The following is a 26,169-nucleotide window of genomic DNA, read 5'->3' on the forward strand; positions in this document are numbered from 1 at the left end:
AAATTTGCATACTACGAAAGTGATGAACTGCAGAGTCAAAAGTCTATAACGTTGGTATCAAAAATTCAATGTTTGAACTCCTTGTGACATTGTAGCACTGCGTTTCCAAACATTGAAATGCATGAGAAGGCTGAAGGAGGATGAGGCTTACACGATCGACCTGGTTTTAATAGTCCCATGATTAGACATTCAGAAAAAAGCGTATTATGAAGAGGCACTTCTGTCCAACAAGGGTCGTGCAGGGATCCGTGGTGGAAAAGTAAGCTCAGATAATGTAATTAACCGTTGGAGCAGGACCATTGATTTGGGATTCTTCCAGCGACATAAGGGGCGAATATATTGCGATGATGGTTTGACAAAATGCGGGGTAACAAGCAAACGGTCTCGGGGTCCTCGCACAGCAAGACGACAGGAGCACTGCGTAGGCGGTGTGCAGTTATGGTATGTAGTGACCTCATCAACTTGATGAACTATTCGTTCGTAGATGGTAAACAACGTATCAAATGAGTGCCGATAGCACTTCATGGCGATTAAACAAAATCTTGGAATTCGGACTGAAAACAACAAACACACTCGTGGCCATCACAATATCTCTCCTACACCTCAAGAGCATATGCACTTCAATGCTCTGTGAAAAGGAAACTCGAGCCGAACGGCAGGTCTAGAAAAACGGATGTAATAACGGAAAGCTGGATAACAAATTCCGGATGCGCAGATAATGACCAGAAGGGTTTAGATGAGAGCCTATCGAACCCCGGAAAACATGCACAATTCTGCACAAGCGACTCTTCAAGGAAGGATTGTCATTGAAAGTGTTCGACCCCCTAACATAAATCCAAATATCAAGTTGATACTATGCTGCATTGATGTATGATTTGATAGTTAACTCTCATCGTCGATGAAAACCGTTCTTTCGTTCCTGAAATCTTGGAGGAGTAGGCCAGATATACATATTGAGTAAGGGATGACGTTAACATCGGTCGACACACGTCGGAGATTTTATACAATCTGGAAGCTCTCACTGCGTACCCTTGTACTCCCTGGGATCTTCAAAGCTTCTCGCTATTTCGAATTCACGCTGCTTTGATGCGATGTTACTCTTATTAGCAACTTCTTGATGTGATAACCATATACAGAATAAAGGTAATTGGTGGAACTCTGTACAATGTACACTTTCACACACTTTTTACATGTGGAAGCGGCAGTCAACGTCCGTAAGGGCTGTAAGGATAAAATGGTCCCTAATAAGCACCCGGAACGGTCAATGAAGGCTGATCCGGCTCGCTCCGTTCTATCAATAAGGGGATTTAGGTTACATAACTAAACGAATTAGGAATGAATTGGTTGGTTTAGAACAGCCACTCCAGTTCTTTTACACTTCTTCCTAGTTTATGTATGGGTGGTTTGTAAGTAATGCTTGGTTCAAGTTGGTTGGCTGGGTAAGTTTCGATGGAACATTGAGGAACGTGCATGAAAACTTTTGGAAAATCAGCTCATTATATGAAATTCTCGTCAGTTATGGCATTTGAGAAGTTACATTCTAACACATTTCGAGGTCGATAATGTTTCTAATCCAAGTAATATCCATTCATTCTCATCCAAAGAGAAGCCAAAGGCATGTGCCTTGGCCTCATAACTTCATACCTAGGGTATACAACCATATGAAGTACCCAATCAACTGTTTGCTCTTCTATGCAAACACACACAGAGTCATAGACACGGCTCCATTGTGGGATCTCGATGACATCCGGGGAGCTCTACGGAACTGGAAATATTCATACGGGATTGGGGTCCGGTAAGTAATGGATCGTATGCGTACATCTAATTCCGAAATATCTAAGCACCCCAACCATGAATTGCCCTATTTGTTGATTGAATCATTCTTGTGCTAGCTTAGGAGCTTGGGGAGCTTGATATTGATGCATAAATGCTGTTTCCCTATCGAATCATGTTGATGCTGTATGAAACCTTGGATGCATTTCTGTCTATTCTGGTACTACTATATGCTCAATACCAGGCTTGCCATTCTATTCCATTCTTTTTCATCTAATCACACAAAGTGTTCCTTTTATTTCCATCTAATTGCCTCTGCCCGTCCAATACATTAATTCTAGCAGTGCCCAGTTCTTTCTCTGTTGCTTCTCAAATTGTTTCTCACATCTTTCTACCTTCCAATGTTGCCGGAGTCCCCCGCCTATATTCAATGAGCAAGAATTAAGTCTGGATTCGGCTTCGATCTCCACAATTCACTCTAACATCACATCATACAAATCGTGATACTCGTATGATAACGAAGATGAACCGGTACTGAGGCTTGAGAGTTTGGAAACGTCTTCTTACCACATGGTCATTCCGAGAAATAGATACTTTTCAAATTTTATATCAAAATTGTGAGGATTCACCCCCCTCTACCATTCTATTTAAAGGTCCACACCCCAAATACAACCAACATTTCTACGCCACAACCAGATCATACAGATATCAAATTATCAATAAATCAAACACGCTATTCGAATTCAAGGAAATTCCTTCACATCGATCTTATTGTCAAATACCTTACTCACAATCACTTCCTTTGTCGGGCTTTGTATTAACAACCTCGGCATTCCCTCAACAATTTAGCCTCCTATACATTCTTTCAGAGCTCCAGTTCAACTATAATAACTATCAAGGTGTAAGCTTCGACTTACTTCAAAACAAAACTGGTATCATCAACCTCCCCAATGGCAAGTGTGATTTGCCAGAAGCCTGCCGTCGATTATTTTTCATTGTCACGGCAGCAAACTGAAGTAAGTAGAATACTACTATTACTTTTGAAAACAATAACAATATGAAGTGGATGATGGCTACGAAGCGAGCACTTCTTCAAGTTACCGGGGTCTTTCGGACATGTCATGTGGATAAACTCCACCTCCTGCAATTGCCTTCTATTCGTCTTCTTTTCTTCAACAATCACCCCACTGCAGCATTGACTGACAGCTAGTTCTTATAGCAGAGTACTTCCCCATTTTACTGGGATAGTGAGCCTGCCCTCGTTCACAACTCAGACTCTTGTGACTCCATTCTTCCATCACCAACCTCATCCGACCCAATCTTTTCCAAACCTTCTTACATACTCCCCAAAGAAGAACCATTCCCAAATACCAACCGCAAATCATCCACAGGTCAAGCATTTGACTTTGGTACCTTTGAAGATTGGATGCGTTGGGACGATCCAAGTGAAGCAGCCTTATCACCTACCTCAGATTTCTTCCCAGAACTCAAAATTGAGCCCCTCTCGCCTAATATGAGCGGTCTCGAGCTCTCCCGCAATCTTTCTAGTATCGACGAAGCAGCAGTATTCGGTGACGATAATTTAGTCGACTCGGGAGAACAACTTTTTCAACCTACACCAAGCAACCTCATGAATTCGCCGATGATCGATCTTCCATCTAGGGATGGTTTATACTCCACCCCTCTATCCTGGGCACGACCCCAAATGAACTCAAATATTAACCTCCGTCGTGCACAAACCATCCCCAATCTTCAACAGCAACCTATACTCTATAACCGTACTCTCACTCCTCAAGAAGAAATTCAACTTCGCGCTATTGCTATGCCTCAACAAACTCAAAGCACATCTGCATATCCCACTTCTCCTACCTCATCCAGAAGTTCGCCAGCGCATTCTCCAATGTCCAGACCCACACGTCAGTCAATGTCAAATACGAATCATTCTAATAACCTGAAACGTAAATCATCGGCTTGTTCTTCGGATTCGAATTCCGACGGTGAAGATGAGGTACCGGCCCGTCATCCACCCATCAAGAAGACCGCCCATAACATGATCGAGAAGCGATACCGAACGAACTTGAATGATAAGATTGCTCTACTAAGGGACAGTGTACCTAGTTTGAGAGTAATGACCAGAAAATGTTCGAGGGGACAAGAAGATGGCGATGAGCATGTTAATGGGGATGATGAGGAGGAAGATTTACAAGGTTTAACACCAGCACATAAATTAAATAAGGTATGTTCTTCCAGACGTCTAGCTTGATGAAACTTCGAATCTAACGAATATAACAGGCAACTGTATTATCTAAAGCAACAGAATACATCAACCACCTCGAAAAACGCAACAAATACCTTCAAAAAGAAAACGCAGCCCTCAAATCCCGCATTGAAGCTTTTGAAATGTTAGTCATGTCCAGTCAGTCCCAAAATGGGGCACCGCAACAAACCAACGGGATGCAAAGAGGAAGATATGGATCGTGAACGCTCTGTAGGGCTCGTAGATTATGAGTGCTACAAATTCTAAAAGTTGAAGTTGGAGGAGGTAATGGAAACTTGGGAGGAGCAAGAATTGTAAAAGAACAAATGGTGTTTGGAGCGGATTTTTTCGGGAAAAAATCGAATATTTTCATGATATTTTGGGACTGGCGTTATGGAACAATGATGGAAAGGGAATGGAAAGGAAATACAAGGAATGAATGGGTTTGGCGGAACAGCAGAAGGATACCCGGGAATTTCTACAAGATTTTCAGAACGTTCAGTACAGTTGTTTGTTCGCTGGAAATTTTGATGAAGAAAAATCAAAATAAAATCAAAATTAGATTCTCAAGCATATTTTCTCTCTCTGCATCTACAAATTTTGCGATTTGATATGCCTTATTCAAATGCTGATACTTTGTGCTCTTGTCATTAACTAACTCGAGTTGATACAACAATGAAGACTCTAGTGCTAGAAATAAGAATTTAGACATTTTACCATCTATCAGACCGAGCTCATTGTCTTGAGCACCTCATCATCTTTGAGCGTCCATTCTGAATCACGCTCTCCTTATCATCCTCTAAATTCCCTAGCAAAGCCGAGATACTCATCTCTCAAACTTTCTCGCTCCAAACACTTGAACGAACAGTATGAAAAAATACCCAAAAGCTCATCTAAAGATCATCACCCCCTTTCAAACACCTGACCACTATTCACAAACCCAATAATAACATCCATTCCTCCATGCCCCCACAAATACACAGACTGTCTACATCCCAGCATATCGTACTACCATCTACGACTCTACTAGTAGCTACCGACATACAAGACATCCATTCCTACCTCATCTCTGCCTAGCCCAAAAACTGGCCCGACCCACGCAGCAGTAGTTCGCAAATGCAAGTAATCCGTACATCAGCAATTCGATTACTTCATCTCCAACGCCACCCTTCCACCCATCACATCAGCAAGACAAGCACGCAAGAACGCAGGGCAAAAAGCCGAGAGCAAATACCGGCACTAAAACCGCGGAAGTAGCCAGCCACACAAATATCAAAAGTCAAATACCAAACACAAAAACCATCAACAAGACTAAAAGACCCACAACACCCACACCCATCCATCCCTCGGAAAACCACGGAACGAACCTCCCTCCTAAGGCCTAATAGCAGTAGCACCATAGGTAGATATCTTTCGGAGCCCTCTCATCCGAATCACGTTATTCACAATCCCAACCATCAGCTCTTCCCATTCCCATTCGTAAGACGGACTTCGCCTATGTTGATAAAAATTCAGGAGATACCTACCTAGGTACATTTTGTTCCAAGAACCGAAGTGGATTCTACATATACGAAGTGTGCAGTATGAAAAGGAGGCATAAATACTGGTACAGGTGAGGAATTGGTTCCGTTTGTTACATTGTTAAGGTTGTTGTAATATTAGATGAGATTTGATGCGATGCGATGCGATGCGATGAGACGTTGTATTTTATATCTTTCATCCATCCATTTCTATTGTGACGAAACGGCGACCTTGCGTGTGTCAATCATTCTGTTCAAGATATTTTCGGACCCGAAGTTTCTTGCTGGGTATATATGTGAGTATCTCCTGAGGATCATCTGATTCTCGAATCGACTTTCCAATTCGCACTCGGGAAACGAAAAACCAAAACCAAAATGCAAGTACATGCGCTAGGAGATGGATAGATATTTTGAATTTCTCAATTTTGTGACCCGAATTGACTTCATTAAGATGACTACCTAGTATATGCCACGTATGCATGATTATCTTTCTTTCGTTCTTTCTTAATTCCTTCCTATGATACCCATGAAACGTCCTTTATGTTAGCATTCCGACGAAGTTACAAACGCCCTGCATACCTTCCTTTCTCCCTTCATTCAATAATACAAGCCCTCTGAATCACACGATCATCATAGCTGAACAGTCAACCTTATGACCTCTTTTTCCCCTGTTTCGCCGTCATCTTTCTAAAGGCGTCTACACCACCCGCACCAATAGGCCTGGAAGATGGATCCAATCCTCTACTTGGATCGAAGTTACTTCTAGGAGCGATCGAATAACTGGTATTTGAAGTTTCCATTCTAGCTCTGTTGCTAATGACTTTTGGTGCGAGAAGACGTTGACGCTCAATGTCACGAGCCGTGAGTTGTATTCTTTGGGAGGAAGGCATTTGCGAAGATTGAGAGCCGGAAGGACGGATCGCAAGTTGTGCGGCTCTGAAGTGGATGTTAGTAGAAACAACATGTGTTGAATTGAATATACATACTGGAAATCATAATCCTTTGTCGCGACCTTACGCTTCTTATAATCGTCACTTCGCTTCAAAATTGGTCGTGACCATTCTCCCAATAATCTTTCGGCGATTCTCTTGATTTGAATTTCTGGCCTCTTGCTCTTTGTGTAATATAGAACGACCTTACCAATCCCACTGCTTAGAAGTGCTTCCTTCTCAATCGGTAAACGCGCTAGTGCTTGAAAGAGATCACGTTGAATATTGTATGCCGGAAGACTTCCATCATTTAGTGGTTCCAAGAAAAACTTGACGGACTGTAAGAAGTTGGTATCGGGGTCGACGATGGAATGTTGAATGGTGTTTCTGTTGAGAAGAGCGACGACTTCTGGTAACATTTCAAGCTTTCTAGTCGCGGGTAAATTGGCATCTCGAGCAGCATTATCGGCTTGACATGCTTCTTCCATTCGAAGCTTCAAAGCTGCAATTTCATCATCGAAAGCTTCCTCCAGATCCTGCCACAAAGTTAGATTCTATATTTTTCACGACAGAAAACATGTACATACCACTTCATCCTTCTTTCTTCTTCTCTTGTTTGGATTCTTAAGCGCAGCATCCATCGCCTTATCCAAAGCTCTACGTCTCCTCTCATCCGGCGTAAGATTTTCATCATTCTCTGGTTCTGGTGTTGCCTTTCTTCTCTCCTTGGTTCTGTCTCTATCCTTTCCTTCACCCTCAACTCTCTTGGGTTTTCTGATTCTCTTTCCATCAATCTCCATTCCATCAGGATCCTCATCCGAGTCTCTGCGCGGCCTCTTCTTTTTGTCTCGCTTTCCTTCCTTTGGTTTCTTTGCTTCACCTTCCGCACGCTTGCGCTTACTGGCCTTCAACGTCTTCGCAATATCCTCATCGATACCAACCATGGGTCTCTCATCCAAAGCAACTTTACTTGCATCGAAATCATCAAAATTGGCTTCATCGACATCAGAAAGATCTGATTCATTATCGGATCCAGCGCCGCCATCCTCTGCATTATCTAAATCATCCATGTCAAGATCTGGGTTGGCCATGGGAGGCTCTGGTGTATCTCGCTCTTGCGAAATGGGTCTGTTTGGATCTCCAGCATCGTTTCCAGCTTCTGGGAGGGGTGTAGTAGGTCTTGAATTGAGGTCGGAATCCGACATATTTGCAGTTTGTGAAAAAGGACAAAGGAAGCTTGTATTATTATCTATCGAATGTTGAACTGTTTCAAGATATTATCCGCGTGTCAATGGGAAGCCGTTTGCCGATATGGTATCGCTATCGAGTCGTAGTGGTTGTCGTAGAATTGGACAGATGCGAAGAAGTTATATGAATTGTTTCGTCGCAACTCGCGTTGTGCCAAGCTGAAGTTGTATATTAATTGAAGCTTTGTCAAATCCAGCTAGTGGATGTTAATAAGGTTAGTGTTGAATCGGAAAAATCTTGGTTGCCTCAGGAGCGACGATTCTTTGTTTACTTTGGGTTTTCTAAATGCCGTATCATCTCACATCCCCATATCTTGACGTTTGAGCTCCAAATTTTGCTATCAACGAGCAAAGAAATACAATGTGGAGTAATACTTCTAGAAGGACAGGTGAAGGTCCTATGGACTTTGAATGGCAAGAGAAAGGCGGTCCCATGGATCCAAAATCACCCTTTCTACAATTCAAATCTATGCAGCTTGATAACAGTGAGTATCTTCACTCTCGTACCATCGAACAAAAAGTAACATGTGTACTAACAAGGCAATTAGATTCTGCCAAACCAACCAATTATTTTCTAGCACAGAACTCTACACCAGCTGCAGCATTTCGAAATCCAGCATTCACAACACCCCGCAAACCATATAATTCAGATTTATACTCCGAAGCTTTGGGAATCGAATCTTCCCCCGGCGAAACTGCCGACGCAGAGGATACACCTGAGATACCTAAAACCACCAGTAAAACCATGACGGCTTTTTCATCAAATGCTTCTTCGCGCAAACCGCTATTTGGCAAATATGGCACGAATTACAAAGGAACCAGTCCCGGCGCTCGTAATGATTTGCGCAGAATGAAACTAGGAGGTCAACCTATAGCTAAAAAGCGAAAGCGTCAGCATCGGGATGAACGAGAAGATGAAACGATGGGGATAGTGCGACACCACAGAAAAGAATCAGCTTCGGAATCAGAGAGCGAGTCAGGAGACTCAAGACCAAATAGTCGATCGACTGAAGGAAGGCAAGCCGGCAACAAACCAGGCTGGTTCTCCTCCTTTCTATCCGGTATCGAGTCGCGACCCAATCTCCCTAACATTCTCTCCTACTACGCTCAATTAACGCTCAACACTTTCGTCGTCGGACTAATAATGTTCGGGGTTTACACTTTCTGGACTACAATCCGAAGCGACGTTGATCAAGCATCTCAAAAAGCCACCGCGGAAGTTCTACTCGAGATGACCAATTGCGCAAAACAGTACACAGAAAACAGATGTGAACCAAGCATGCGATTACCTGCTCTAGAAACCGTTTGTAACAACTGGGATGCCTGTATGTCTATGGATCCCAATGCCGTCGGAAGAGCTAGAATCAGTGCGAAAACATTCGCCGAGATTTTGGATAGTTTCATCCAACCTATCAGCTACAAAGCCATGGTATGTTCACTCCTCCATCCCCCGTCTCACTTCAATCCACAAACTAATAACACCCTCTAGATCTTCGTCGCCCTAATCTTCACCCTCTCCATCGCCGTCAACAACATGGCCTTTGGAATGTTCCGATCCAAACCCCCCATCTTCCACCCCGAACCTCAACCTCACCCTCAGCAACATCTCCCCCAACACCCCAACTATTTCGGACAACCAAATCCTTGGGGCATCCCCCAAACCCCCCAATCACATTTCGGTCCTTACGAACCCTGGCCCACCGGAGCAGGAACTGCTCAAAGAGCTCTATTCCAAAGAAGCACGTTTGGAAATAGAGAAAGAGACATGGAATTTAAAATGATTGAAAGGAGTCCGAGCAAAAATCGTGGGAGGAGCAAGGGGAGAAGTCCGAGTAAAGGGGATAGGAGATATTTGGAATAGTCTTTTACTTGGTTGGGTAATTAGGGGTAGCGAGATCGGATTTGGCTTGGGATAGTTATTTTCTTGATATTTTTGTGGTGGGTACCTAGGCAGGCTGAATGGAAAGCATAGGAAAAGAAAGGATAGGATAGGAAAGAGATCAGAATACATGGATGTATGGATGGACGTATGGATGGATAGGTGGATGGGTGGGAATGCATGAAGCAGGATCTTTATACCATCCTACCTAGATACCCACAAGATACCACAATACCAGCCAGCACAGGAATTAAGGGCTTAAGGAGTCCATGAATGAAATGAATTGAATTGAATTGATAGCGTATCGTATTATATTGTTTCACATTCTAACGTATATAATAAATGTGTGCGTATATGTATGTATACTATACCCAACACCCAGCAAGAAGTCATAAAGAAAATATCCAGTCTATCTACTCCCTGCCCTCTTGAGCTCGAATCGAATTACATATTTCAACGTTACGTATTGTAAAGCATACAATCACCGACAAGCCCTCACATCCAAGTAATCACATCCATCCATTCAAATCTAAATATATATAACCATCTATAAATCGCCCCATATATTTTTCTACCTACTCCTACTCCTACTGCCTACTACCTACCAACCAACCTACCCTCCCACCACCCAATAAGCTAAAATTTGCTCCCCTCTCCACTTTCCACTCTCAAATCGTCATCATCACTTATCAAGAGAGTAGGTAGTATCAAGACACGATAAATTTCTCCATCACATCTTGAAAATTTCCCTTTCTTTTCCATCTCTCCCAATGATCCATCCCTTCCTCTATTCCCAATCCGTACCATGCATACATATCATCCCATCGTCATTTTCCATCTCCGTCATCTCATCTCATATCTCATCTCACTACTCATTCAAACCACTATGTGAAGAAAAAAGTCGTGCTTCGTGATACCATACTACATGCATGACAAATGGTACCGCCCCATCCATCCCATCCACCCTAGACTTTAATTGCGCGAATCCAATCCCATAAGATGACCACCAACAGATGACCCATCACCCAACCCGCCCCAATCATCTGCGCCTGACTTTCATGAGAAAGGAATCCCTACACTCTATCATTCTGGAACCTCGCGAGTTCTTATCTCTTCCTGACTTCATATGCCCATCCCTCGATTCCTTCACCCTTGCTCCCTACTTCCAACCCTTCAATCTTCACCCCTTTCATACCGGCTGTATCTTCCAACCACGGAGCACCTGCCATCCCTCCAGCATTTGCCCTCTTCTCTGGTGTCAACTCCAACATCGGAGTCAAAAATTCCGCAATCCTCTTCGCTTCGTCTTCTTTGAAATGGTACTTTTCTTTCAAGACATCCGGTAAGGCCCAATGTCGTAATCGGTGAATATTTCGTAGTTCGCCCTTTCGATTAAATATTTCTTGTGACCATTTGCCAGATAAACAAAGAGATTTGGGGAAGGGCCCGAGAAGTTCGATTATTTGAGCAATGTGATCGTCATCTTTGCCATATTTGGTACCGGATTGAGGATCGAAAAGATAATCACCAGTAATAAGTTCGAAGACCTGATGGTTGCAAAATTAGCTATAGTGTTGGGAAAAGGGAAGTGCATCATCAATATACCATAGCAGCCATACTCCAAACATCTGTAGAAGCACCCCATTTGGAGCCCAATATAACTTCTGGTGATCGATATTGCCTTGTTTGAATATCATTTGTAAAGTGATGTCCCGTCCAGCAAGCATTTCCCAAATCGGCAATTTTGACTGATATTATATCGAACTGGGTTGCATCCTCTGCCTTCTTCTTTTCGCCCGAATTTTTGTCGAGTGATATGCCAGAGACCTTATCTGTAAGAATATCGCTAGAATCAAGTTAGGAGCGGTATGTGATGGCATGAAGGTAGTTACTTACGCAGTCTTTTCTCTTGTCCCGTGGTTCTCCTCATCTGCCTTTTCTTTTTGAGGTGAAGAATTGTTAGAACGACCTATTGCACCAACCATTAGAATACTGTCCATTGCCAGGGGTTTCCGATGGAGTATATTTACTATTATTTAGCATTTCATTTATACTTCCATGGGAACCTGGATTACTGCCAGGAAACCTCATCAAATCTGCTTGGTTGAAGCTGGCATTCAATGGACTTGGTAAAGGCTGACTTCCAGTGATAAGAGTTCGCCGTCTCCTTCGACCATTTCTGTTATCTTCCTTGTCCTTGCTCGTATCCTCCTTGACAAATGTTTTCACAATCTGTTCCACATCTCCAATTTCTATCAGGACGTTCTCGGGCTTCAAATCTGTATGTATAATGCCGCACTCCCTATGTAGATAATCTAGACCCAATAGAACCTGTTTTGTGATTTGCTTAACGAGAGGCATGGGAATTCCGCGGTGATTCCATCTTTTGATCAAACCCAAGAGATTTTCCCCCAGAACCTCGAAGACCATACAAACATGTGTGCCGTTTGGACCTTTGTGTTCAAAAGAATCCAATAAACTAACGACATGCTTTCGACCTGGGTGATCTGGCTTAGCACCAACAATCTTATTGAGTAATTTGATTTCGTCTATGGCCGTTTCCGTGTAATGCGCTGCAGATCGTACAACTTTCAACGCAACATGTTTCTGAGTGACGTTGTCTTTGGAAAGCCATACTGTTGAGAAATGACCCCATCCTAACTTGCGAACCACGGTGTATTTGCCATCTTGAAGTTTTTCACCGACTTGTACTGGGTGATAACCTCCTTTACAGTAATCTTCAGAGTCTTCTTCGTCTGCAGTGGTTTCTGCAGCGTCTTCTCTCGAGGAAGATGATGATGGATCGCGATTTGTTCCCGAAGCGGATCTATTTCCATCATCGATTCTCGTTAGCAAGTTTTGAAGCATTGAACTCATCATCTTGAATAAGTACAAGGAAAGTGCAGCATTTTTGCGCGACCTTGTTGGAGGGGAGGGTGGTTTATATTTTGAGGCGCTGCACCTTAAACACAGAAGGAGGGTTGGAAGGTCAGAAAGTGGGACATTTTTGGTGACTTACCCTGCACGGGCTTGAGCAGAAGCCATTTTGGAAGATTCAGAGTCTTGCTCGGTTGTGATGATTGGCTTTAATGAGTCTTTCTTTCTTTTTTTCATAGCATGCGCATTTGAATTTTTAGTTATCGATTCTTTCGCTTTGGCAATTGCAGAAGCCTTTATCCGATCTCCGTTCATTATTCGGTTGCGGGCTGGTGGTGGGTGGTGGTGGTGGTGGTGGTTAGATGGTGGGTTAGTGTGAATTTGGTGTGGAATTTGGCGTGGTATTGGTGTGTTGATGGGCGTGTATGGGTGAATTGTTTTGCAGTGGATTGATTGATTGATTGACTGATTGACTGATTTTGTTGATGGAGAAAGGGAAAGGATTCGGAGTGAGACTGGGTGTGGATGATAGATAGTCAAAGGGTATTGGTATTGGGATTTTAGTTAGATTGGTGGAGTTGTCTATGAGTGGATTGGAAGTGGAGGTAGGTGGTAGGTGGTAGGTGGTAGGTGGTAGGTGGTAGGTCAGAGGTCAGAGGTCAGAGGTCAGAGGTCAGAGGTAGGAGGTAGGAGGTAGGAAAAGTAGGTAGGAGGTGAAGAAGTTGATGGAATAGATGTAAGAGGTGTAGTAGTGGTAGTGGTGGTAGTAGTAGTAGTATTGATAGATATTGTAGACAACTAGTGATAGATAGATGGATAAGTAGGTAGATGTAAACTTTTTCCCATGTATGTAGCTAGCAGGCCGGTACTGGGTAATGTATTCCCAAAAGGTCTTGAATCCTTTTATTTACGGTGGTGGAGGAGATAGATGGTGGTGATGATAGCAGTAACAGTAGTAGTATGAAGTAAACAGTAGTCAATTTAAATTGATACTCGAGTAATAAGAGGAGGACAACCAGTAAGTGCCCAGGTGGATAGTCAAATTTTAACTTGCTTGCTTACTTACTTTACTTGCTTGCTTGCTTGCTCGACTTCCCGCCGAATTATGACGAATTGATAGGAGGGGGGCGCTTCGACCCAAAATAAATAAATAAAGTTAAGTCGTTTCCTGTCCTGTCCTGTCCTGTCTATCCATCCATGTACTTGTCCTGTATGTAGGTCCCTAAGGGAGGTATGTTCTTTTCCTAGGCGATTTGGATGCCCAGCGAGCCCAGATGGTTTGATGAATTGATATTCTCCAATGTTTGCCTCTTTAGCAAAATTGGAAAGATGGTTATAACTTATTATAGGTGGTCTGGTGGGTGACTGGGGAATCTAAACCTCAGATTAGATCTTTCCAGGCGATAATGTAGGTACTGTATAATATCATCTATACCTCCTATTGCATTGATGTGATTGATTATAGAGAGTAGGTCGGTAGCAATCTGCAACGGTCAAACAATAATGTAGCACAATCTAGGTATTTTCTTTGGGGTTCAAATATATATCGTAATGTTCGCGATAGTAAGAGGGGGAAGGCATAAGTTTAAAATATAGCCAAGTGAGATGATAATAAATGTCCGTTGACAAGAACAAAAACAAGAAACAAGAATTATTAGTCAATCATAAATATCCCAATTCCATCGATTCAAAATCCTTATACCGCCGGGTAAATATTGATATTTCGGTGAATCAATTTATGGAGAAAGATATCAAGTGTATGGATCAAGCTGAGGAGGATTATTGAGAAGAAGGCAGAAGGAAAGGAGAGAAGGATATAATACGGTGTAGTGGATTTTGACCGTGTAGTGAGTGTAGGCATGTATGGACCTAGTATGGATGGATTATATCATGATGAATAGAATTTAACAAATTAACAAATTCTATATAAGTTAATATTATACTCAAAAGATCTAATTGTAATACCTAAGAACACAAACTTATTATACCGAGTACCTACTGATACTCGAGTACTTCAGATCATGGGTAACGGTGCTAAATTAACCAAAACCTGTAAAGTGTCTAGAGTGTAACTAAAGAATCTAGATTGAACACGAAGGGAGACGTGGATAAATTCTGATATCATCGAATTACCTAGTACCACTGGTGTACCTAGAATCATTCCCTCCAACACCAAAGAAAGTATGGGGAGCGGCAATTCAACAACCTAATCTTTTCAGACTAAAGGGGGCTCGGGAACACCATTTTGGAGGGGAGAAGGAGAGGAGGGGTACATAATACCGTAACTAAAATTTCAATTTAGATGTCGATCTACCTACTAATCTAGATGATAACTTTCCTCGTGCCTGGATATCAATATCAACATGAATACACCTTCATCTCCTTTCCAATAGAGATACCAGTATCTCATTCTCTTTCTATTTCAAATTTCAACATAAAAACGAACATTCAAGTACAAAATACTTCAATTGAAATGTTACACCGCACTTCCATTAGTACTAGCGAGAATGTACCCCTCACACCTACTCCGTACACTCAACATCCACTCATCGCTCGTCCAATATCCAATATTATGGAATCCAAGTCGATCAAAATAATTTATCCCATCATACCATCTCTTCTCAACTTCCTCACTTGAATACTCACATCTATTAACATCCACTCTAGCCATAAACCCCATCGAAACATCCATCCTTACAAAGAAAACCCGCCATCGATGCTGTCACTGCATAGCATCCTTGTTCCATTTCTCCATCTATTCACAAGCCACACCAGTACCTTCACCCATTCCCGGAATCCTTCTCAATCCTTCCAATCCATCAATCATTTGACATATTGATCCCTCGAACAAACCGCTACACAATAACATAACAGAAAGATATCTTTCCATCACACCCTTCGGATCCCATTACTCCTAAAATCAAAGCCTTGCCCCTCAGTCTCACATCCGAAGAGGGGCAATCCAAGACATACCCAGCCCAGCCCTGTGCTGAAAAAATATCAAAAAAGCAAAGAAAACACATGACCACAAAAACAACCACCTCTTCCATGTCCTGTCCAGTCCAGAATGCGAAAACGTGCTGAAAAGCGTGGACTACAGCTTTTGCCGCATCGCATCGCATCGCATCATATCATATCATTTGGTAAGATGTTAGGTACGAAAGTACACCACTGACTTGCTGCTATCTACCGAGTAGGCGTGACCTGAAAATTTCACAATACCTATGTCATCTCTTCTTCATGGGAATATCCGTGTTTTTTGGCCTGTTCGGTATTGAATTCTAAATGTGTTGAGGTGGTTGAAAACTATGAGTGTGTTGCCATTCGAAATCAGAATCGCCAAATCAGTTCAAAGACACACGGATAAGGTACACCTTACATGTGAAAAGTCGCTCACGACCGAAAGATGATCTGAATAAGTAGAACTTCTCCAATAACTCAAGTCAGTTAAATGTGAGAAGTCTACAACACTTTATATACACCCAGATCCTTCAAGCAACAAATATCACAACCCAATCACAACCCAAATAGCTTATATCCACGGTTATTGTTCGGCCGGATATAACATACTGATATGTTGAAGTCTTCAAGCACTATCTGATCCAAGCTCACTTCATCTCAGTGTCATTGTCCCTGCACTCCCTCTTATAGGCACAAGCTAGATCGGTTCCGTGTATTAAAACGGGACCGACTTTATGCCGACGGCGCCAATTTGTTATCATCCCAATGCGGATTTAACAAATGTGCAGCAGGCAACAGAGATGTCTATTCGAGGATTGGGATATAGGGAGAGTATAAATACTTTCATGTTCAGCTTCTTCTACTTGTCAACTTTATAATCATTTCAATTCAACTTTGGATTATCGCTGTCGTTATCGTCATCGTCGCTCTTTGCAGCACTTAAATTGGCAATACAATAAACCACATCACAAGCATCCCCTTCATCAAAAATACCCACTCAAAATGTCACAACCCAAAGTCCTAATAGCAGGAGCCGGCCTCGGCGGTCTCTGTCTAGCTCAAGGTCTCAAAAAAGCCGGCATAGATTTCCACGTCTACGAGCGAGACCAAGCATCAGACTACCGATTGCAAGGCTATCGAATCCGGATTCACTCCGAAGGAACCGACGCTCTCCAACAATGTCTCCCCGATGACATCTACCAACTATTCGAAGACACCTGCGCCGAAATGCGTCTAGGACCCGGCTCCCAAGCCGATCCTCTAACCGGCGAAATCCTCCCTCCTCAACCCCCACAGTTTGGCAAAGGACCTCCTCCCATGTTTCGCAATGCTCGCACGGTTGATCGTCGCGTTTTCCGCGATGTTCTCCTAACGGGATTGGAAAATCACGTTTCCTTCGGAAAAGAATTCTCCCATTATACCACAAACAACAGCGACTCCATAACCATCACTTTTTCCGACACCACCTCCGCAACCGGTACTCTCCTCATCGGCGCCGATGGCGTTCACTCCCGCGTCAGGAAACAATTTCTTCCATCCCACATTCCCCTCGACACAGGCGGTCGTATCATCTATGGCAAAACACCTCTCTCCACCAGCCTCACAGACACATTCCCACCCGAACTGCTCAAAAGCATGTCTATCATCCGCGATCCGCACGGCCCCATCCCCACTATCACCCTCCTCGAACCCATCACTTTCAAACTCCCCATTTCATCCTCTCCTCCCCTTCCCATCGCCGTCCCCCAACCCTACATATACTGGGTAACCTCAACCCAAGAATCCGATCTGGCTCGCCTTCCCACCTCCACACACCCCCACTCTCTATCCCAAACCCTAACTTCCCACTTCCACCCTACCCTCCACCCCCTCTTCACCCACCAAATCCCCTCCCAAACCTCCCTCCTCCCCATCTCCACTCACCCCTCGCCCCTCCCCTCCTGGCCCAGCAACCCCACTCTCACCCTCCTCGGCGATGCCGCCCACGCTATGCCTCCGACCGGCGCCTCAGGTTGCGTTACCGCGCTGCGGGACGCCGGAAATCTCGTGCGATTGCTAGTGGAAAGGGGTGTGAAAGATGGAATCAAAATCTATGAAGAGGAGATGAGGGAATATGGAAGTGTGACGATTGAGAGGAGCTTGGAGGCTGCGGTGAAGATGTTTGGGTTCAAGTCGAGAGAGGAGTGGAGGAACGTGGAGTAGCTGGATTGGTTGATTGAGTATTTAGTATTTATAAGTGTGAGGGAGGTGTATTTGTGTATTTTGTATGATATGTATATCATGTATAACATGTATAGCATGTATAGCATGTATTTATGTATGCGTATAGTAGTTCTAGAAATACTATGAATACGAGGTACTACACTTATACAATGATATACAACATTGATTCGTTTCTTTCTTCCTTCCTGTCCTTATAATCATCTGAGAAACTCCTATTCTGGATATTCATCTCATCTCTCTTCATCTACTCCCATCACATCTCTCTTCATTTACTCTCATCACATCTCATCTCCCCAAACAAAAATATTCTCCCTTCTCTATTCTCTATTCTCCATTCTCCATTCTCCATTCTCCATTCCCCATTCTCCATTCCCCATTCTCACCACCCCACAACTAACCCACCCCTCAATTCCAACCCTACTTCCCTAACCCCCCTCTAATATACAAATCTTCATATAAAAATACCACCTCCTAGTCATAACGAAAACATAACTTCCTTCTACCAATCAATCAAACGTATCCCACCAAATCACCTCCAAGTCCCAATCGCCGCGATCCAATCTTCCTGATCCTTTCTATAATTCAATTCATTAGTAAACTATCCCTTAACTCCAAATAAACAATCCAAGAAACCAAGAGGAAAAGAAAGAAAGAAAGAAAGAAAGAAAAAAAAGGGGTCAAACATACTTGTCCAAATGAAATAACGATGCCAGAATCGTCTCGATCAAACTCGCCTGAATCTTTTTATTCTTCTCCAATAAAAACTTCAACAAAACCGACTTTGTGTATTTAATGTCTGTCTCTGTGGCACCAGCATCTTTCCTGCCGTTAGCCGGACTCTTTGATCTTCCTGAATCAATACTAGTTCTCGAAGAACCGTCGTTTAATCTGGATGTCTTCATCTGCAATAATTTGACTTCTTTTTGAAGTTTCTCATATCGTTGATTTGCGTCCTCGAGAAGTTTTCCAGTATCCGCCTTCTGTTTCTCGGCGGCACGAAGTTGTTTTTCGGTACTGTTTAAAGTATTTTGGAGTTCGCTCATTGCTAAGCGTGTCTCCTCAGCTTCCTGGGCTGACTTCTCGGCCAAACTTTCAAATTCATCACGGCGCCTCTTGAGCTCCTTTTGTGATTGCTCAAATTCATCTCGGTCATCAGTTGCTCGCTTGATATCTCGCTCGTAATCTCTGATCTTGGTCTTGAGCTCATCTACCTCTCGAGATCTGCGACGAGCATTGGTACTGGCTTCGTCTTCTGCTCGATCACGTTCTTCTCTCATTTCCCGAACCCTAGCTTCAGCTTTTCCTTTCTCCTCTTTCTCGACAGCCATGAGTCTACGAATAGTCTCACACTCTCGAACTCGGTCGTTGAGATTTCTTTGGGCGTCGCCAAGCTCTTCTTCGAGACTCTCTGCCTCTTCCCTCTTCTGCTTCAATTGTGCAATAAGCTCCGCTTCTTGACTTTTCAAGCTATCAAGCATCCCTTGCACATTCTTGTATTCGGAACCTCTTATTTCGACCACCTCACGAAGCTCTTTGTTTTCAGTAGATAGTTTTGAAACCTGTCCTTCGAGTTCTTGAACACGAGTACGTAACTTTCCGGTTTCTTCTTGGACCTTTGATAGTTCTCCCCTAGATTTTTCGCCTGAAGCTGCCAATTGAACCTTTGCGGCCTCAGACATTCGTAGATCACGACGTGCGGTGGAAACTTCATTCTCAGCTCGAAGTCGGCCATTCGTCTCTTGAACAACCTTCTCATTCAGAGATCGGATCTCATCGTCTTTCTCAGATGTTTGCTTCTTGAAGCTAGTAAGCTCGCCCTTCAAATCCTTCTCACGTGCTTCTAATCTTCTCAATTCAGAAGTACGGGCGTTCAACTCGTCCTTGGTACTCTTCAATGTTGCATTCTCAACGCGCAGAGTCTTCAATTCGGGTTGAGCACTCTCTAGGATTTGTTTCAAATCAGTAATCTCCTTATAACGTGATGTGGCCAATTGCTCAGAGGCACCAAGATCCTTTTTCATCGTACTGAACTTCGACTCTAATTCTTCACACTCGGATGTTTTGCTCTTGAGGTCTTCCTCCAACTTGACTAAAGTCTGTTTGTGGCTTTCGACTTCGGATCCTAAGCTGCCGATTTTTTCTTCAAAAGCAACCTTTTCTTCTTGTAATTTGGCTGAAGCGTCTTTGTGAGTTTCAATTTCGGACTTCAGGTTGGCTGAAGCTGTCTTGTGAGTTTCGATTTCAGATTCTAATCTTCCAACCTTTTCTTCAAGAGCAGCCTTTTCTTCTTGCAACTTGGTCAATTTTTCTTCAGCCTCAACGTTGGAATCAACCTGGGCCTGCAGCTTAGACTCTACTATGGCAAGCTGCTCCTTTAGAGCAGTTTTCTCTTTTTCAGTTTCGTCTGAAGCGATCTTCCCATTATCTTGACTCCGTATCTCAGCCTCTAGTTTGTTGGCTTTCTCCTCAAGGTCAGATTTCTCTGTCTGAAGTTCCTTAATTTTGTCCTTGGCGACTACACATTCTTGACCAATGAGAAGTAAATTATCTTGAAGATCTTCAATCTCCTCTCGGAGATCATCCTCTGTCTTACGTTTAACTTGTAATCTCTCTATTTGCTTATCGTTGTTAGCAAGCTGAGTTTTGAGTTGGTTGATTTCAGATTGCAAAAGCGCAGCAGTCCCAGGGACAGAAGTAGATTCTTGATTAGCAGAGGTAGTGGCAGGTTTCTTGGCCTTCTTCTTGGCCTTCTTCTTACTGGATGCAGAAGGTGCTGGTGTCGAGGCCATGGCTGACTCAGATGCAGGAGGGTCTTCATTTGCTGGAGATGCCTCCTCGTTTGCTTTCATAACTTCGATCTCATTTTCAAGCTCTTCAACGCGCTTAGTTTTGAGATCCCTTGATTTGGTAAGCTCTTCAATTTGTGCATCGAGGTCCTTCTTCTGTTGTTCAGCTTCTTTTCGGATATCAGATTGAGACTTCAACTCTTTCTTCTTGAATTCATTAAGTTGGTTGACTTGATTGTTGAGGACCTTAATTTGATTTTCAGCTTCTTTACGGGCATCCGACTCGGACTTGAGCTTTTTCTCTGCTTTGGAAATTTGGTCTTTGAGTTGCGATTGCAGAACTGAATAACTATCTGAGCTCAGCTTCTTTTGCTTTTCCAAAGTCTCCTCAAGTTTGGCTTTCTCGGTTTCCGCAGATTTCAATTTACTCAATCTTTCTGAATGCTCTTCCTTTTGAGTTTCCAAGGTCTTCTTGGCTTCGGCAAGCTGTTTTTCAGTGATTTGCAATTTGTCTATACTCTCCAAATGCTTTTTCTGTTCGATCTCTGAGGACTTCTTGGCTTCGGCAAGCTGTTTCTCGGTTGCTTGTACCTTGTCACTAAGTTTTTTATTCTCTCCCTCCTTGACATCTAGTTGTTCTTGGCGAGACTGGGCAAGATCGGTAGCCTTCTTAGCCTCCTTGATAGAATCATTCAACTCAAGTTTTACTTTTTCCAGATCCTCCGTTAACCCAGAAGCCAATTCTTTAGCAGCGGAAAGATCCTTTTCTGATGAAGATAATTTTGATTTCAAGTCGTCGATTTCTGCTGACTTAGCTTTGATCTCCGATTGCAATTTTGGCAGTTCATCGTCGTGCGAGAAAATTTCCTCTTTGGCATTCTTTTCTGGGGTTTCTGTGGAATCCGTAGTGGAACTTTCGTCAATAGTAGACGCGTTTCGAAGCGATGTGAGCTCGTCCCAAAGACTAATATTCTTCTTTCCAGACTCCAGGTACTTCCTTTTTTGATCATCGCGATCTGCAGTTACGCGTGCAAGTTCTTCCTTCACCAACCTGCCTTCTTCTTTCTGTGCATTGAGATATCCAGCCAACAAATCAGGTTCTTGAATGGAGCCGATAGGTGTATACTCCTTGAGGACTTTTTCGAAAGGTTCAATAAACTTATTACGAGCATGTGCAGTTCGATAAGAATCGAGGAGAACTATTATATGGCATTAATAATCGTAGACTGAAACCATATGAATGAAACACACTCTTATATTGGCCCTCAATCTTTTCCAGCTTTCGCAACTTCTTTTCAACTTCTATTGATGAGAGCTCAGCAGAAGCTCTTGGAGTGGCATTTGTTATCTTTTCACTGCCATTGGTCGCAGGAGAACTGCCGTCCAACGGCTTACTCGCATCTCCCGCCATTGTCCCAATTCGAGTTGAAGGTTCAGAATCGTCTTCAATGACAAAAGTAGATTCAAACTCTGCCGGATCTAGATCTCTGCCACCTATCTCATTGTCATCCTTTGGCCGCGGCTTTCGTGGCTTTCTTGAAGGAGATTCGTTGGCGGGTCGTCTCGAGGTTGAGGATGTAGAAGCAGATCTTTGAAGATTGGGATTGTTTGCGTTCAATCGTGCCTTTTCTTCTTCGATACGAGTATCTATTTGAGCTTTAAGTCTCTTTTGAATTCGTCAGCTAATTTATCTGCAAGGTTGCGATCCATATTTAAAGAGTGAACTTACCTGGAACATTCTTTCCACATGTGGTGGATTGAGGGAGTGGGAGTCTTTACTTTTTTTAGACTATTAATAAATTATTGTAAGGTTGTGTGAGAACTTTGGACACCAGTGAATTCGTGAAATATTAATGATCATAATCAGCAGTTTAGAAGGGAATGGGATTGTAAGAGAATTGAGTGAGAAAATGAAGATATAATAATGATAATAATAATAATACCTACTTGTCAACTTCTCAAACTACCTAGGTACATGAGAGACAGATGATAGTCGTAAAGGACAAAGCGAGAATCCTCATAGCCTTATAGCCTCATAGCCTCATAGCCTCATAGCACGTAGGTACAGTACTCAAGACTAAGACTGAGCCTCTTCTTACCCCGTATCTATACCCCTACCTGGTACGAAGTAGGTAAACCTAGATTTGGTGCCCAGGTATATATGGGCCAGAAACGTACCCCAATACGAAGACTTAGTCCGTAGTCCATCAACCCAAAGAGGTAATGATAATGCTTGTAATACTCTTTAGAGTCCTTGATAACTTGAGTAAGTTTGGTGTAATTTGGTGCCATGTCGAATGCTTCTAAAATGCTTCTAATGCCCGCAATAATTATCCACGAGTGCATGTTTATAAGGGGTGTCACGGCCCGAGGCTCGGCGGGCTCCATAACCACTCATAGTACGAAGTAGTAGTACTTCGTAGATGATCGTGTGAACCAAATTCATAATTCATCAAAACATTACCCCTTCAGATCCAGAGTAGTGTATGAAGTACAGAGTGCTATATAAATTCTATATATATATACATTACATACATACCTGCTGGGTAAGGTTATGTATAATAACTGGGCTAACTGGGCTAATTGGGCTAATTAGGTTTACCTCCATCCAATCACCGAAATTACTTTCTACTGGGAGTCAGCAGCTTGCTAGCTAGCTTATTAGTTACCAGAAGTGACGAAGCAAGTACCTTGGAAATTTATCCTCTCCCACCAAGCACACTCTTGTTCCTTTCATCTACGATTTACCTTCCTATTCCCTCCTATTGATATGAACTTCAATATGAGGTGACATACAACTCCTCTTAGTGTCATCAGATTCCGAAATCATACTTTAAAATGGTTTCACTTTGGCCCTGGAAGGTATGTGAAGCTTCCATTTAAAGTGATACGTTTAAGCCATTCACTAACCTGAATGTCATTCAAAGCGCGAGGATAATTCTCCTGCCTCCTTTGAAAAAACATTATCTGCTTTGGCAGAGAAGATTTCGAAATCACAATCACAGCTAGATTCTCGAAGACTCCGTGGCAGACGTGTGAAAGCATTATGGACATTATATTCAAGTTTTGCATATTTGGTGGTGTTCGTCATAGCACTTTTAGTGATCGGCTGGAAGGATTTGACAGTCTTGGAGTATACTGGGCTTGCGGGAAGCCCTTTGATGTTAGTATTGCCAAAGAAACATATCATCCTGCTTGTATATTGATATGGTCATTAGAATCTATCTCATTCGAAGTGGCATTACGAGATATTATGAATACAGGGTTGAATCTATCGCGCGTCGTCTGGAGGAACAACAAGCTGAGAGAACGAAAACCATCGACAAATTAAAGGCTGCCACGAAATATAACACCACACAAGAACTTCTAGAGAAATACGGTGGCGCTCCACCAAAACCTCCTGCACCGAAGAGAACTGCATCTGTGAAAAAGACTCCCAAGAATAAAGATGCGCAACCCCCACGAACAAGTATGGGCCCACCTGCGACAGCAAATATACCCCGCCCTAACCAAATTCCGAGTCAACCTTCTACCCCTCAGCCACTTGGTAGCAGGACCCCTCCTTCAATCATCGCTCCATCACCATCGCCTGTTGCTCCTCGGAGTGAGCCAGGCCCTGCCGAATTTGCACCAAATGCATTTTCGGGTCCAAACCAGTATGCACAAGGTCAATATGCACAGAGTGGAGAGTTCGTCGCTGAAGGACACTGGTACGATCGAGTATTAGATTTGTTGTTGGGCGAGGATGAGACACATCCAAAGAATCGTATGGCGTTGATATGCAAAAACTGTCGACTTGTCAATGGTCAAGCACCACCTGGTACAAAATCCTTGGCCGATTTAGGGAAATGGAGATGCTTTGGTTGTCGAACCTTGAATGGGGAAGAAGATGAAGCCGCAAAGGCCGTACAAGAAATGAAGGAAATAATCCAAGATAACAACGTAAAGAAAGAAATCCATTCTGAGCCTGAAGATAGAAGTACGGAGGACCCTGAAGACACACCTGAGAGTGAGGATATTGATCATGATGATATCAAGAATGAAGAGGATTCGGAAGACGAAAAGGTCGAGGTCAAACCAAAACGGGGACGGCCCAAATCAAACCGCAAAAAAGCCTAACTTGTGGCAATTGATCTTATTTCATTATGAGCTATCTATCGGCCATATCATATCCCTGATTCCCTTTTGTACTTTATCTATCAGATGGCAATTTGCCCGTCCCAAAAATCATTATCACGTTATTCTTAGCCGATTATTGCCATGATCATCGAGTTGTGATATCCATTATTCAGTTACTCTTGCTGAATCCTTTCCGAAACTATAAATAATCCTCTTCGCTTTTGTTCAATCTTCGCGAATTCTTCCCCTCTAGTTGGGAATCTTCCACTTCACTTGGAGAAGAGAATCCCTTGCGGTTGGCAAAGGAAGATTGATACTTCGGAGTATAAGGTGGAATTGTTGGCCCAAACTCCACATTATCTATCGCGGCATCCTCAGCCTCGGTCTCTCGTCTCTCCCTCTCCTCGTTCTCCCTAGACTTTCTCGCAATACGCTCTCGTAACTCTTGTTCCTTGGCTGTCAACGGAGCTTGGATTGCGAATGCATCACTTTCTAAACGCTGTGGTGTATAAATAGGAGCACGGTTCGCACCAGGTTGTTTCGTTACAAGCTTTTTGTTCTCCGCTCCACTGCGCCCGCCTTTCAATCCCATGTATTGTGCAACATTTCCCCATTCCATATATTTCGCGGCATTTCCCCACGGTTTCGACGATGCACTTACAGTACCATAACCAGGATCGAGAACAGTGCTAGAAACACTCTGTCGCGCAAAAGTACTTTCCGCCAATGTTGGTTCTAGGTATTCGCTGCCTTCTAGATCATTGGCTGACATTCTCATCGAACTGGATGCGCTTGAGGTAGGTAGAGTGGGCGGTTTGGAAGAAGCAACGATAGGAAAGACGGGTCTCGGTACGGGTCTCAAGACTGGTCTTGGATAATCAGAAGAATGAACAGAGACTTGCATTCGCTCCATACTCGGAGCTCGTCTCGATCTCTGACTTGATTTGTGTCTTTCAGTTCTGGAAGAAACCAATACGAAATCTTCCACCTCATCTGTCCTGGAAATTCGTCGTGGTTCTCGTAGGGGTTCTCGTGATGCACGTTGAGTGTGTGATCCACCTCGCGATTCTGGTTCTGGCGATCGTCGAAAATCAATAACGGAAACCTCCATCTTCTCCATGCTGGGCATTCGTCTGGATGTTCGACTTGCTGCTTGTCTAGGGATTTCCCCAGGAGCGTCTCGACAATCTTGCTCCGCTTCCAATTTGGATCTAGTCATTCTCTCACTTTCCTCCATAAACTTGCTGTGATAATTGCGAAACATGGCAGCTTTTGTGATTGAAGGTATGGTATCTCTATTGACTATATGCGGGTTTGATGGTAGTGGTAGTTCTCGATTAAAAGAGTTGAAGAATCGTATAATGTGCTAGATATAGGAAATTCGAGAAGGCGGAGTGGTTGTTGGAGGGCGCTTGTTGCTTGAGCTTCTCTTTTTGAGAGATATTGTACCGTATTGAGGGTTAGTACAGTATTTGTATTCTTCCTTCAATAATTTTATTCTCTCGATACAATGAATTGTTTAGAGAATTAATGGCTAGCGATCACAATCCAGTCCAATCCAATCAATACCAAAAAAGGTTGACTTGATAGTGCTATAG

The 26,169-nt window shown here is 43.1% G+C and overlaps 8 protein-coding genes across 8 annotated transcripts; 4 read left to right on the forward strand and 4 right to left on the reverse strand.

Annotated features, from left to right (window-relative positions):
- Positions 1–2,723: 2,723 nt before the first annotated feature.
- On the forward strand, positions 2,724–4,254 carry EAF01_003408 (uncharacterized protein; the record flags this gene model as incomplete). Its single annotated transcript, XM_038911662.1, has 3 exons — positions 2,724–2,789; positions 2,993–4,009; positions 4,066–4,254. 3 exons carry the CDS (start codon positions 2,724–2,726, stop codon positions 4,252–4,254), a joined length of 1,272 nt encoding a protein of 423 aa, XP_038772897.1.
- A 1,706-nt stretch (positions 4,255–5,960) lies between these two features.
- EAF01_003409 (uncharacterized protein) lies at positions 5,961–7,903 on the reverse strand. The gene is made up of 3 exons (XM_038911663.1): positions 7,067–7,903; positions 6,537–7,015; positions 5,961–6,486 (listed from the first exon to the last, which is right to left on the reverse strand). Exons 1-3 carry the CDS (start codon positions 7,682–7,684, stop codon positions 6,201–6,203), a joined length of 1,383 nt encoding a protein of 460 aa, XP_038772898.1. The 5' UTR covers positions 7,685–7,903; the 3' UTR covers positions 5,961–6,200.
- A 131-nt stretch (positions 7,904–8,034) lies between these two features.
- On the forward strand, positions 8,035–9,889 carry EAF01_003410 (uncharacterized protein). The gene is made up of 3 exons (XM_038911664.1): positions 8,035–8,211; positions 8,275–9,155; positions 9,216–9,889. The coding sequence occupies exons 1-3, from the start codon at positions 8,088–8,090 to the stop codon at positions 9,585–9,587; spliced, it is 1,377 nt and encodes a 458-aa protein (XP_038772899.1). The 5' UTR covers positions 8,035–8,087; the 3' UTR covers positions 9,588–9,889.
- A 757-nt stretch (positions 9,890–10,646) lies between these two features.
- Positions 10,647–13,128, reverse strand: EAF01_003411 (uncharacterized protein). Its single transcript, XM_038911665.1, has 5 exons — positions 12,625–13,128; positions 11,588–12,525; positions 11,502–11,544; positions 11,211–11,451; positions 10,647–11,152 (listed from the first exon to the last, which is right to left on the reverse strand). The coding sequence occupies exons 1-5, from the start codon at positions 12,795–12,797 to the stop codon at positions 10,712–10,714; spliced, it is 1,836 nt and encodes a 611-aa protein (XP_038772900.1). The 5' UTR covers positions 12,798–13,128; the 3' UTR covers positions 10,647–10,711.
- A 3,317-nt stretch (positions 13,129–16,445) lies between these two features.
- On the forward strand, positions 16,446–17,645 carry EAF01_003412 (uncharacterized protein; the record flags this gene model as incomplete). Its single annotated transcript, XM_038911666.1, has 1 exon — positions 16,446–17,645. The coding sequence occupies one exon, from the start codon at positions 16,446–16,448 to the stop codon at positions 17,643–17,645; it is 1,200 nt and encodes a 399-aa protein (XP_038772901.1).
- Positions 17,646–18,100: 455 nt separating this feature from the next.
- EAF01_003413 (uncharacterized protein) lies at positions 18,101–22,454 on the reverse strand. The gene is made up of 4 exons (XM_038911667.1): positions 22,182–22,454; positions 21,704–22,118; positions 18,354–21,651; positions 18,101–18,241 (listed from the first exon to the last, which is right to left on the reverse strand). The coding sequence occupies exons 1-4, from the start codon at positions 22,188–22,190 to the stop codon at positions 18,196–18,198; spliced, it is 3,768 nt and encodes a 1,255-aa protein (XP_038772902.1). The 5' UTR covers positions 22,191–22,454; the 3' UTR covers positions 18,101–18,195.
- Positions 22,455–23,290: 836 nt separating this feature from the next.
- EAF01_003414 (uncharacterized protein) lies at positions 23,291–24,571 on the forward strand (the record flags this gene model as incomplete). Its single annotated transcript, XM_038911668.1, has 3 exons — positions 23,291–23,314; positions 23,380–23,615; positions 23,671–24,571. 3 exons carry the CDS (start codon positions 23,291–23,293, stop codon positions 24,569–24,571), a joined length of 1,161 nt encoding a protein of 386 aa, XP_038772903.1.
- Positions 24,572–24,770: 199 nt separating this feature from the next.
- EAF01_003415 (uncharacterized protein) lies at positions 24,771–25,835 on the reverse strand (the record flags this gene model as incomplete). The annotated part of the gene is made up of 1 exon (XM_038911669.1): positions 24,771–25,835. The coding sequence occupies one exon, from the start codon at positions 25,833–25,835 to the stop codon at positions 24,771–24,773; it is 1,065 nt and encodes a 354-aa protein (XP_038772904.1).
- Between the last annotated feature and the right edge of the window lie 334 nt (positions 25,836–26,169).

Source organism: Botrytis porri, assembly GCF_014898465.1.
Source record: "Botrytis porri strain MUCL 3234 chromosome Unknown BPOR_004, whole genome shotgun sequence".
Lineage (NCBI taxonomy): Eukaryota > Fungi > Ascomycota > Leotiomycetes > Helotiales > Sclerotiniaceae > Botrytis > Botrytis porri.